Source organism: Acomys russatus, chromosome 16, assembly GCF_903995435.1.
Source record: "Acomys russatus chromosome 16, mAcoRus1.1, whole genome shotgun sequence".
Lineage (NCBI taxonomy): Eukaryota > Metazoa > Chordata > Mammalia > Rodentia > Muridae > Acomys > Acomys russatus.
Genome location: NC_067152.1, coordinates 25,751,033 through 25,762,794, shown reverse-complemented (window position 1 = coordinate 25,762,794; position 11,762 = coordinate 25,751,033). Strand labels below are relative to the sequence as shown.

Below are 11,762 nucleotides of genomic sequence, written 5' to 3'. Positions count from 1 at the left end.
TTCTTATTTCAACTATAATCTGTAAGAAAACTTCTTTTACTTTTTCAAACTTAGCAAATACTGAGTACAACCTAAATTAACATGAGAAAAACTTAGGTTTTTTTAAAAAATGGTTACTCAATGGTCTTCGAAAGGTAGAATGTACACTCATTTGAACTCCACCCATCTTTAGTTTCAACACAACAAAGTTCCCATTTGTACTCAGGGCAAATTCAAAAGCATTGAAGAGGTATTGGTTATTACTGGGGATAATTTATGCAATCATAAGCTGAAGATGCTACGCTGGCAAAAAGAAAACCATACAAGTAAGCAAACCCTAGCACCTGAGAGCCACGCCCTCTCAGTATATAAAGGCTCAGTCACTGTCCTTGGTGGCAGGCTCCCTGAGCTACACTATACCACCATGTCTGTTAGATTCAGCTCCAGCAAGCAGTTCTCTTCCTCCCGCAGTGGAGGAGGAGGAGGTGGAGGAGGAGGATCATCCCTCAGAATTTCCAGCAGCAAAGGCTCCTATGGTGGAGGGTATAGCTCAGGGGGGTTCAGCGGTGGCTCTTTTAGCCATGGGAGCTCTGGTGGAGGTTGCTTTGGGGGCTCATCAGGTGGCTATGGAGGCTACGGAGGAGGCAGCTTTGGTGGAGGCTATGGAGGAGGCAGCTTTGGTGGAGGCTACGGAGGAGGCAGCTTTGGGGGCGGCAGCTTCGGTGGAGGTAGCTTTGGTGGAGGTAGCTATGGAGGAGGCTTTGGTGGTGGATTTGGAGGAGGAGATGGTGGCCTTCTCTCTGGGAATGAAAAGGTAACCATGCAAAATCTGAACGACCGTCTGGCTACCTACATGGACAAAGTCCGGGCTCTGGAAGAGTCCAACTATGAGCTGGAGGGTAAAATCAAAGAGTGGTATGAGAAACATGGTAACTCAAGCCAGCGGGAGCCCCGGGACTACAGCAAATACTACCAAACCATCGAAGACCTTAAGAACCAGGTAAGGGGCCTTTTAAATTCCAGCTTTAACTCGACTCTAGCCATGTAATGCAGACAGATGAAACTAAGCTAGGCAAAGTGCAGCTGTTCCCTGTCTCTACCGGTTAATTTTCCTATGTGTAATGTAACCAAGACTCATCAAAGGTATCTAGGATGGCATGGTGATGTCAATCTTCATCTGGTGTGTGTGTTTCCTGTCTTCCAGGGTGGCAGGCTACTGAGAACCTTTTAGGTTTTAACAAGCATACAGTGAGTTCACAGCTAAAATATGCTAGATCATATACAAATGTGGGAGCTAAGATATTTTAAGTGAATGTTATATATTCATATATATACATGTATGGCTTACTTACATCTATAAACAAGTAAGCCATATCTAGCACTAACGGTGCAGGAAACACCGACTCTCCAACACAGAAAAGAGATACCCCTTGTCTCTAGGGGCTATGTTAACTACATCTATAAATTCAGGGTATATACATTTAGAAGTATTTATAACACATTAAAGAAATACAGGTGTGAGTCACTCCAAAGTTGGCTGCAATACAAGGCAAGCACAGACTGTAAGGGAGAGAGGATGACAGTGGCAGGAATAGACCTATACAATTCCAGCTAGTACTCACAAAGGAATCATGGCTATGAAAGTACCGAAACCTCAAGAGGAAAAAAAAAATGTACTCTACAGGCAAGTTTGTAAACCTCTACACTTAAATTAACCTCCCTCCAAGTTTTGGGAGAGAATTATATAAAAATGCAACACGCCCATGCAAATCTAAAAAGCCATACACCCACCTGATCTTTTCAATAACGTGTGTCTCTCCTTCCAGATCCTCTCCCTGACAACTGACAATGCCAGTGTCCTGCTGCAGATCGACAATGCCAGACTGGCTGCCGATGACTTCAGGCTGAAGTAAGCTAAGTGAATGTGGCACAAAGAAAGCGGGTATTTAAAACAATGACCTTGGGTGCCCCTGCACTCGTCCAGAACAAAACAGTTCTGAGCTGTTAAAGAAATTTTTAATTGTAGTACTATCTTTCAGGTAATCTTTAAAGGAAGATGTGTTTTAAATAACAGCTAACTTTCTTTGGGTCGAACTACTAATATTCCTACATTCCAAACTATTAGCATTCCTGTGAATCCGTGTGTTACAAATGCTGTCGTGACATAAAAGCAAATCCGTAGCTGCATCTTAATCGGTCTTCGTCCAAGTAAACATTCGTTCTCCTGTATATCCAAGTGTTTGTACCCTGCTCGATTCAGGTATGAGAATGAGGTGGCCCTGCGCCAGAGCGTGGAGGCTGACATCAACGGGCTGCGCAAGGTGCTGGATGAGCTGACCCTTACCAAGGCTGACCTGGAGATGCAGATTGAGAGTCTGACTGAAGAGCTGGCCTACTTGAAGAAGAACCACGAAGAGGTGACACAAAATTACACACACACACACACACACACACACACACACACACACACACACACACACTAAAGTCCGTCTTGGTCATGGTGCAGTCATTAAATCAAACTGCTCCTCAAACAGGAAATGAGAGACCTTCAGAACGTGTCCACTGGTGATGTGAACGTAGAAATGAATGCTGCTCCAGGAGTCGACCTGACTCAACTGCTGAACAACATGAGAAACCAGTATGAACAGCTTGCGGAAAAGAATCGCAAGGACGCAGAGGCCTGGTTCAATGAGAAGGTGAGTGAGTCGCCCTTCTCCGGGAAGCCCACTGAGGTTTTGTTATCCTGCCCGAATATTCTCATCTTGGCCGTTTTCAATCTTCTAGAGCAAAGAACTCACCACAGAAATCGACAGCAACATCGAACAAATGTCCAGCCATAAGAGTGAAATTACTGAATTGAGACGTACTGTTCAGGGTCTGGAGATTGAACTACAGTCCCAGCTGGCCCTGGTATGTTAAATCTTGTAGAATGGTTTTTATTCTCGCCTGCACTGTTTCGTGCTTAGAATGAGTTGGGGGCAAGAAAGGAGACTCAAAATCGAAGCTTTGTGCAGAAAAAAAAACTGTTAGGATTGAGGCAACGGCGCTTAAACTGCAGTGTTGCCATGAAGCACGCGTGTCCCATTTCCTTTCCTTCTCTGACGTCTTAATGAATAATTTCCATGTTTCACTATACTTAATAAAAAACCTTCTTCCCAGAAACAATCGCTGGAAGCCTCCTTGGCAGAAACAGAAGGTCGCTACTGCATGCAGCTCTCCCAGATTCAAAGCCAGATCTCCGCCCTGGAGGAACAGCTCCAACAGATTCGGGCTGAGACCGAGTGCCAGAACGCCGAGTACCAAAATCTCCTGGACATAAAGATCCGACTGGAAAATGAGATCCAAACCTACCGCAGTCTGCTAGAAGGAGAGGGAAGGTATAGTGGAAACCTGGCAATACCTTCTATTGTTTTCACTCAGTATTCCACATAGCAGAGCTTACCCAAACCCAAGGAAACGCCAGAGGGTATGGCAAAAGAGGCAGGATGGGGAGCAGTGATGTTTTCAGGAATTAGGGCTGTGTGTATAAATATTTATTACAAATGGGTGAATACTAATAGACAAACTTGTCTGGATTGTATTTTCTCAAAATATTACACTGGAGCGCAGCCTGACGCTTTCATATTTCAAAGTGACCGCATTTGACCCTCACACTCTGTTTAGTTCTGGAGGCGGATCCTACGGCGGCGGAAGAGGCGGCGGAAGCCACGGCGGAAGCTCTGGCGGCGGCAGCTACGGCGGCGGAAGTTCCGGCGGTGGTGGTCACGGCGGCAGTTCCAGTGGTGGCTACGGCGGCGGAAGTTCCGGCGGTGGTGGTCACGGCGGCAGTTCCGGTGGTGGCTACGGCGGCGGAAGTTCCGGCGGTGGTAGTCACGGCGGCAGTTCCGGTGGTGGCTACGGCGGCGGAAGTGCCAGCGGTGGCGGAAGCCAGAGCGGAAGCGGAGGTTTCAAATCTTCCGGGTCCGGCGACCAATCATCTAAAGGACCAAGGTCAGCAGATCCTAACTGGGGTAATCTGATTTAGTTTTAACTTTCTCCAATGGTTTTGTTGCTCCTTAAACTTAAGAGCTGATTTTAAAACAATGAAAATCTCAAGTTAGGTTTTCATTTGTGTTCTTAATCATAGACACCAAATTTTGAAAATGCCGTCTACAGCTTAGATTTTTTTTTTTCAGAACTTGAAAACGTTGTATTGTCTTCCCTTTGCAATATTAGTTTGTTAGTTGGTAGGATTCCCTACAAATAGTTTCCTTTAATTTTCTTCATTATTATTATTTTTATTATTATTATTATTATTATTATTATTATTATTATTATTATTATTATTATTCACAGATACTAACAAAACCAGAGTGATCAAGACGATAATTGAGGAGGTGACACCTGAGGGTAGAGTCCTTTCGTCTATGATTGAATCAGAAACCAAGAAACGCTTCTATTAAGCTGCATAGAAGAGTCTCTTCACAAGCCACTGCACAGACCTATAGAAAGCAAAATGTCCAAGAAAACACCTCTGTCTTAATGGTCTATGGAAATAGGCTCACTCCTTGAAAATAAGGGTCTAAAAGGTGTTTTTGTGACTTCTGTATTTCTTCTTTTCATTTATCAGAACGTGTTCTTTTGTGGACAAAGAAGATAACTTTCTGATTTACTAATTTCTCATTTACTAATGAATTTCAATAAACTTTCTTACTGATGCAAACTATATAAATTTGTCAGCATTATTATTTGCGTAGGTGTGATCAGATAAATATGAGTGATCTGGGTTTGGTTTTGTTTTTAAAGTCCATGACACCACCACCACCCCACCACCACCCCGCCAAACTTACATTTTCTAAAGACACATAGATAATGGGGAACTCCCAGCTCTTTGGCTTTACATTGCTTCTATCTTGGAGGTTTTTGTTTGTTTGTTTTTGTTTTTAAATGATCTCAAATAAGATTCCCAATATAAAAGGAAGTTTCACATTCTTTAATATTTCTCATCTTTTCTGATTTTTATTTTCTTCCAATTATAATATCGCTTCTCAAGTCTCATGTTACTTAAGATAAGTCTTCCAACAGAAGTCCAACAACAACAACAAAAATAACAGCCCAACAGAAACCATCAAAATTGTTATATACTCAATAAAATTATTTTATGTCTGCCAGGTGATACCATGGGGTCTAACCAGACATTTACTAAGTCTTCTGCTTCTCCCAACGCTTGTTTTGTAATCAAAACTAAAGACCTTGTTCTTTCAGTATACACTGAATTATGTCTCTCAACCAGTTAGGCCTCAACTGTGCTGGCTCGTTTTGTGTGAACTTGATGCAAGCTAGAGTCATCTGAGAGAAGGGAGCCTCAGATAAGAAAATGCTACCTAAGATTAGGCTATAGGCAGACTTACAGACATTTTCTTAATTAGTGATTGATGGGGAAGGGCCCAGATCATTGCGATGGTTCTAGGTTCTGTAAGAAAGTAGGCTGAGTAAACCATGAGGAGCAAGTCAATAAGCAACACTCCCTCCTGGCCTCTATCAGCTCCTGCCTCCAAGTTCCTGGCCTGCCTTCCTTCAGTGATGAACATTGATGAGGAAACATAAGTTTTTAAAAAAAAAAAACTTTCTTCCCCAAGTTGCTTTGGTCAGGGTGTTTCATCACAGCAATAGTGATCCTAACTAAGACACCAATTGACATTACTTAGTACTCTGCTTAGGATAAAGATGGGAAGTCCTAGTATGCTTTTGGATTGCCTGTGTCCACTGGTAGCAACTTCAGCATCCTTCTTCACTTGAACTCCAGTGCTTTCCAAGAGCTGAGCCATGATCCCTTGCCATTTCAGTGGGATACTACTAAATAAACCCTACCCTAATAAACAACACACTTTGGAGTGTGTCCTAAGGGACAGTGCCCCTCCTCAGACACTGAGAACCAGGGTCTCTTAATATCAAGAGTCCTTATTAGTAAAGGGAAAGAAGAAAAACAACAACAAAACCCTTTCTCAATTTCAATGGGTTGAGACTCCTTTGCCAACCTGTGTACTTTGAGACTCTTTTGGGATACTAAATTGTATCCCAGTGCAAAATTTAAGCTAGATTGTAATACCAATGAGATGAGGGTTGGGTCTGCCTTACCTGTCACTGGAAGCCCCACCCTAACATGTTTTTCAGCACAAATTGTTAAAGCCCAATAAGGACTGGTTGAGCAACAAAATTAGTGAGTCATATTCAAAGAAATATGTGCAGCACCTCGCAAGATGAACCCGGAAATGCAGGGAACTAAGAACCAAGAAGAAAACGTATCCACCGCCAATGTATGACAATGCAAACAAGACCAACTCCCTTGTACATTTAATATATGATTATTTGGGCTGGAGAGATGCCTTAGCCATTAAAGCCTGGGCTCACAACCAAAAATATAATACATGATTATCTTAAACACTTTGTAATCAAAATGAAATGATTCAGTTGAGCCAAAAAAAAAAGGTAAAGAGTATTCAGGACATCCAGGGCATTCCATGCACTAAAAGCTTTGCTAGCACTCTGCTTTCAGTGCTTCCTTCTTTATCCTCCAGGAAGAGCAACCCCAGGGCTGGCAGACAACTGTAGAAGTTCAGAAACTAGAATGTAACCAGTGAGGGTGCTTTGAATTGTAACTGGGGCAGAAAAGCCATTCATATGCCAGACAATCAAGGCCCTGGAGCCATATTGTCCTCTTGTTCCTCTGGCATTGAGAAAGACGGTAAGGGGTGAAATGAACAGCTCCTTTAAGGAGGTAAGAAATGCTGTAAGTGTTAGTGCGTGAGCAAGCATGAAGAAAACATGGGAGCAGTGACAGCAGAAACAGCTGTTGGAGAAAGGGCAAGGCTGCAGAACCATGTCAAGGGTTTGATGTACATTTGAGCATCAATGGTGAAATCTTTTCACAACAACCAATCCCAGGATCCTGCTAAATGAAAAAGGACATGGCCACTCCTGGGTATGGTTGGGGAGAAAGTTTTTATTGTAGCTATGTGTGTGTGTGTGTGAGAGAGAGAGAGAGAGAGAGAGAGAGAGAGAGAGAGAGAGAGAGAGAGAGAGAGAGAGAGAGAGGAGAGAGCCAGAAGCATCTAGAATGGTCCAGACTGAACATGGCCAGCAGAATAGACAGGGCCATGACAGGTAAGAGGGGGGAGAATGAGCGAGGAAGAGAAGAGAGAAGGCCAGGAGAGAGGTCTGGGAAATGGGAGAAAAATGAAGAGGAGCAGTTGGACAAAGAGGCCAACAGCCAAGAGAGGACCAAGAAAGCAGATGGCTAAGTGGCTGTGTTATATAGCAAAGAGAAGCTGGGGAAAGGAAAGAGAAGCTTGGGGTCTGGCGGGGTTTAGGCTAGGGGTCTGAGAGGGGAGCCAAGGGTGAGACATGCTGAGAGGGGAGCCAGGACTCTGCAACAGGTACCTGGGATGCAGCAGCATCCACTTTGATAGCCTAACAGGCACCTCAGTTAGCCATTTGTTCTGAGTTTCCTCCAGACCTAACACCTACCAGGAGGAGAGTTCAGGGTGCCATAGAATGTAATTCGGTGGCTAAGAGGCACCCATTCATTAAACAGGCACAGTTGTGCAACCCATGTCGCACACAGGCTAGATCTTGAAAGCAGTAAGAAAAAGAATCTACTATATAGCCACTTCCTGCCTAAAATATAGCCGCTTCCTGTCATACATGCCACACAGACGGTGTGTCCACCAGGGACTAAAGATCACAGGGCAAGATACCAAGGCATTCAAATCAAAATGTCACGTCAGGGAAGGGCCACTAGAAAGCATGACTTCTGAACTTCTCCTGGAGGATGGCAGAAACTGGCTAATAAAAATGACTGTCGGCTCCAGGACAGCCAGGGATACAGTGTAGCAGCGCCCAGCCCTCCACTGTTCCTACTCTAAGAAAGCGCCCTCGGAACCATGATTGCTTATCCTTAGTTCAATCATATCAACGAAGCCCATTTCATCCTTTAAGGGAATATAGTCACAGTTCCTGACTATTAACAGTGTTGCCGCCTAGACGGGGCCATTGTTTTCACTACCACAAGAATAAACCTTGGTTCTCCTCGCGTCTGTTCACTCCTACCGTTACCTCGGCTAGTCGTTGCTAGGTGCTATTTTAGACTGTCTTCAAAATTCCCCCAGTGCCATCTGGTTCTTACCTGACTCCGGTCACTTGAACACCTCCTCCCAAATTACTGTGCCTGGCTTTCTAATGGCTTCTCGTAGTACTGATTTTTATTCCGTGACCAGTCCCCCTCTACACACCAGCCAGTACAACAACAAAACAACCTGCTTACATTTTGAGGGAAAACTGGTCTCACACTTCTCAATGGTTACCTTTGATGCTCAGAATCTAATTTAAAGTCCCTCCCCTAGGCCAAGGCATCCTTCTATCAGCTGTCTCCTGACATACTGCCATCCATCCATCCCCAGATTCCTTGAAGGCATCACACTATTCCTTCCTGCTATGGTTTGGTTATGGTTGGACTGTGTTTCCCAGAGTTTTATGTGCTGTCAGTTTGATCACTACACTAGTATGGCAGTGCTCAGAAGTAGTGGAAACTTTTAAGAGTTGACTCCTCACTGGGCGAGGTGGCACACATCTGTAATCCCAGCATTCGGGAGGCAGAGGCAGGTGGATCGCTGTGAGTTCGAGGCCAGCCTACTCTACAAAGTGAGTCCAGGACAGCCAAGGCTACACAGAGAAACCCTATCTCAGAAAAAAAAAAAACAAAAAAGAGCTGACTCCTACCTGGAGTTGATTAGATCATTGTGAGCACCACCCTTGGAAGGAACTGACAGAATAACTTCTCATGAGATCTGGGTTAGTCCTCTGAAAGTGCTGTTGTATACCTGATCCTGACACCTCTGTGTTCTGGCTTTTCACCTACAAGGTGTGACCTCTCCCTTTTACAGCACTCCCTCCACCACACCACCAGCAGGAGGTTCTTACAGAAACGGACGGCAAGGCTTTGTTCTTGAACCTCTAGAGCTGTTAGTTAAGAGTATTCCCCTTGTAATAAAGTATTAAATATCTTGAAGCTTGCTATATTAATATAAAATAAGCTAACAGCCCCTAGGGGTAAATATAAATATTTTATTTCTAACTATATTCTCTTCCCCTCTAAGACCGCCTCTCCATGTCCCTGTCTAGAAAATAGCTTTTCGTCTTTCTTCTGTTTACTTATTGTCTTTCTTTAAAAAAAAAAATTACCCCAGCCTAAACTAAGTCTATTTTAGTCATTTCTCTCCATAATTTTTAAGACAATTTCTATTTTATGGTTACTTACTTAGGACCAACACTCCACCAAAAAAAAAAAAAAAAAAAAAATCCACAAGAGTTGAGAATGTATCTGGTTTTCTCTCTGTATTACCTGCTGCGACCATAGGGGTTGTATAAATATCTCTTTAAGGCTTAATTTTATTTCTGTGTATGGGTGTTTTGCCTCCATGTGTCTGAGCACTCCACCCTTGCAGTACCTGTGAAGGCCATAAGAGGGCGTCTCCTACACTGCTACTGGAGTTACAGATAAGGGGCTACGTGGGTTCTGGGAACCAAGCCCAGGTCCACTGCCAAGATAAACACTGCAACCAAAAGCAACTTGAGAGAAGAAAAAGTTTTTTTCATCTTACACCTCCTGATCATAGACTGTCAGTGAAGGAAGTCAAGGCAGGAACTCAAGCAGGGCAGGAACCTGGAGGCAGGAACTGAAGGCCAGACCGTGGAGGAGCTGCTGTCTGCTGGCTTGCTCTCAAGCTCGGGTTTACCTATTTCTTATACCTCCCAGGACCACCTGCCTAGGGATGGCACCACCCACAGTGGGTTGAGCCCCCCCCCCCCCCCCACATCAATCACAAATAAAGAAGATGCCCTCACAGACTTGCCTAGAGGCTAATCTGACAGAGGCATTTTTCTCAGTCTAAGATCTCTCTTCCTAAGTGACACGAGTTTGGGTCAAGTAGGAAAAAAAAAAAGAAAGAACCTAGCCTACACACAAAAGAAATCTTTCCCTCACTTCCAGCTTTCTTGAGATTCACCTTAGATGATGAAAAAGAAGCTCCTTTGGAATCTGTACAGCACACTATCAACACAACGCAATCAAGTCTCATATAGCTACCAGCTAAAGGTCAAGGTTTGCCCAACAAACAAGCGGCGGCATCCATTTGAAGACCAGCACTGCCCCCTGGTGGAAATAGTGCACAAGGGCAAGTATGGCCACCAACGTGGGGTCAGAACTTAATTTAAAACACACGCCTTTGGGAGGAGTTTTTGTTTGTATGTGTGCCATTGTATTATTAACTAAGAAATATTGTCAGCACATATTTATTGTATATAATATATTGTCTTGAAATATGTATATTTGTGAAATGACTAAACTAAACTGACATATCGCATACCTTTTTTTATGATAAGGGCACTTAAAGTCTACTTGAATAAAAACGCACTGTTGCTTTCTCTCCTATTTTGACATAAAATTTTCTCAGAAATATTTTTTATTTACATGTGAAAATGTGGTCATGTTACACTAATTAGTTTTCTGCTTGTTACTTAATTTTAATTATGATTATTATAAGAATAATTAGTAGTAACTAGAGTAGTAATAATAAGGAAGCCATTCATGCAGCAATCAAGCAATGCCGATTCTTTAAATTCCTAATATATGCTAATGTGCTACTTTAGTGTTTCAATTTCAGCAGTTCAATCAGTGGAATGATTTTGCAGGGCACAAACATTTTAGACTGTGGATGACGATATGTAAAGTGGGTGCGCAAATCAGCGCGCATCACAGAGTGACTATGCATAAGCAATCACTTGTCTTCAGTGGTGTGGCCCCCTGCCAGGTTGCCCATGCTCTAGTGGATGGCTCCACATCCGTGGGGGACGGGCACTGATAACTCGGACCCACTGAATAAAAAGACATGAAGTTGGAAAGGGGGTGTGTGGACGTAGGTCTGGGAGGAGATGGGGAGGGGCATGGATGTGATCAAAATATGTTGCATTCATCTGCAAAATTCTCAAAGAATAAGTGAAATCTCACAGGATGAGGATCTCAAGTCACCTTGAACACACAAGTTTTCACCCAGCATGTGCCTGATGATCCTGAATAAAATGTTCGGCGTTTCCGGGTCTTATTTGCCTAACCTGCTGATAAAGAACTGAATTAAAAGCTATCTAGGGCTCTTAATAACTTGAAAAATATCTCACAGCCTTCCCCAAGTTGTGCTATATTTAAAGACCATGCAATATTGGCCACAGCGCCAGCTAGCCAGGCTTCTGGCAACTCAGAACCTAGCACCACCCCTTACTATCCTGAAGATAATACAATCCCATACCATCTTCTCCACCTGAACCTAAGCCAGTCATTCCAAAGCAACACACACACACACACACACACACACACACTGATAATAGCTGCCGTTTACTGAAGATTTCTGCTTTCCAGGCACTGTGGTAAGCATACTCTCAGGTAGTTACCTAAACAGCCTGATGAGATGGAAACTTTTTAAACTACATTTTGATGATTTTTTTTTTTTTTTTTTTTTTTTTTTGGACTTTTGCTGAAAGTCTCTCTGAAAAAGAAAAGAAAAAAGGAAAGATTTCATGGGAAAAATCCATGTCTTACAGCATTAATCATTTACTGTATCTTTCCTCTGAAATGTCCTGGCAATGTCCTGTCAGAAGCCCTAGTCTGGTCTCTCTCCCTGCCCCATGCATTCTCTCCTGCCAATTTTCAACTTCCATCTCTCTCTTTCCTTTTTTTTTTTTTTTTTTTTTTT

General features: G+C 43.2%; 1 protein-coding gene across 2 annotated transcripts; it reads left to right on the top strand.

Moving 5' to 3' along the window:
• Window positions 1–403: 403 nt before the first annotated feature.
• Window positions 404–4,435, top strand: Krt10 (keratin 10). Of its 2 annotated transcripts, none has more exons than XM_051158530.1 (8): window positions 404–979; window positions 1,806–1,888; window positions 2,240–2,396; window positions 2,514–2,675; window positions 2,764–2,889; window positions 3,139–3,356; window positions 3,643–3,969; window positions 4,315–4,435. In XM_051158530.1, the coding sequence occupies exons 1-8, from the start codon at window positions 404–406 to the stop codon at window positions 4,319–4,321; spliced, it is 1,656 nt and encodes a 551-aa protein (XP_051014487.1). In that variant the 3' UTR covers window positions 4,322–4,435. The 2 variants fall into 2 exon arrangements, with proteins under 2 accessions (XP_051014487.1, XP_051014486.1); XM_051158529.1 differs by having other exon boundaries at window positions 3,643–3,989; window positions 4,315–4,429.
• The last annotated feature ends 7,327 nt before the right edge of the window (window positions 4,436–11,762 follow it).

What these genes read in the sequence shown, in the direction of transcription:
- Krt10 (XM_051158529.1), top strand. Translation starts at nt 404, where the DNA reads ATGTCTGTTAGATTCAGCTCCAGCAAGCAGTTCTCTTCCTCCCGCAGT. An exon ending in AGGCCTGGTTCAATGAGAAG is followed by an intron (nt 2,676 to 2,763) that starts GTGAGTGAGTCG and finishes TCAATCTTCTAG; the next exon opens with AGCAAAGAACTCACCACAGA. An exon ending in TACAGTCCCAGCTGGCCCTG is followed by an intron (nt 2,890 to 3,138) that starts GTATGTTAAATC and finishes CCTTCTTCCCAG; the next exon opens with AAACAATCGCTGGAAGCCTC.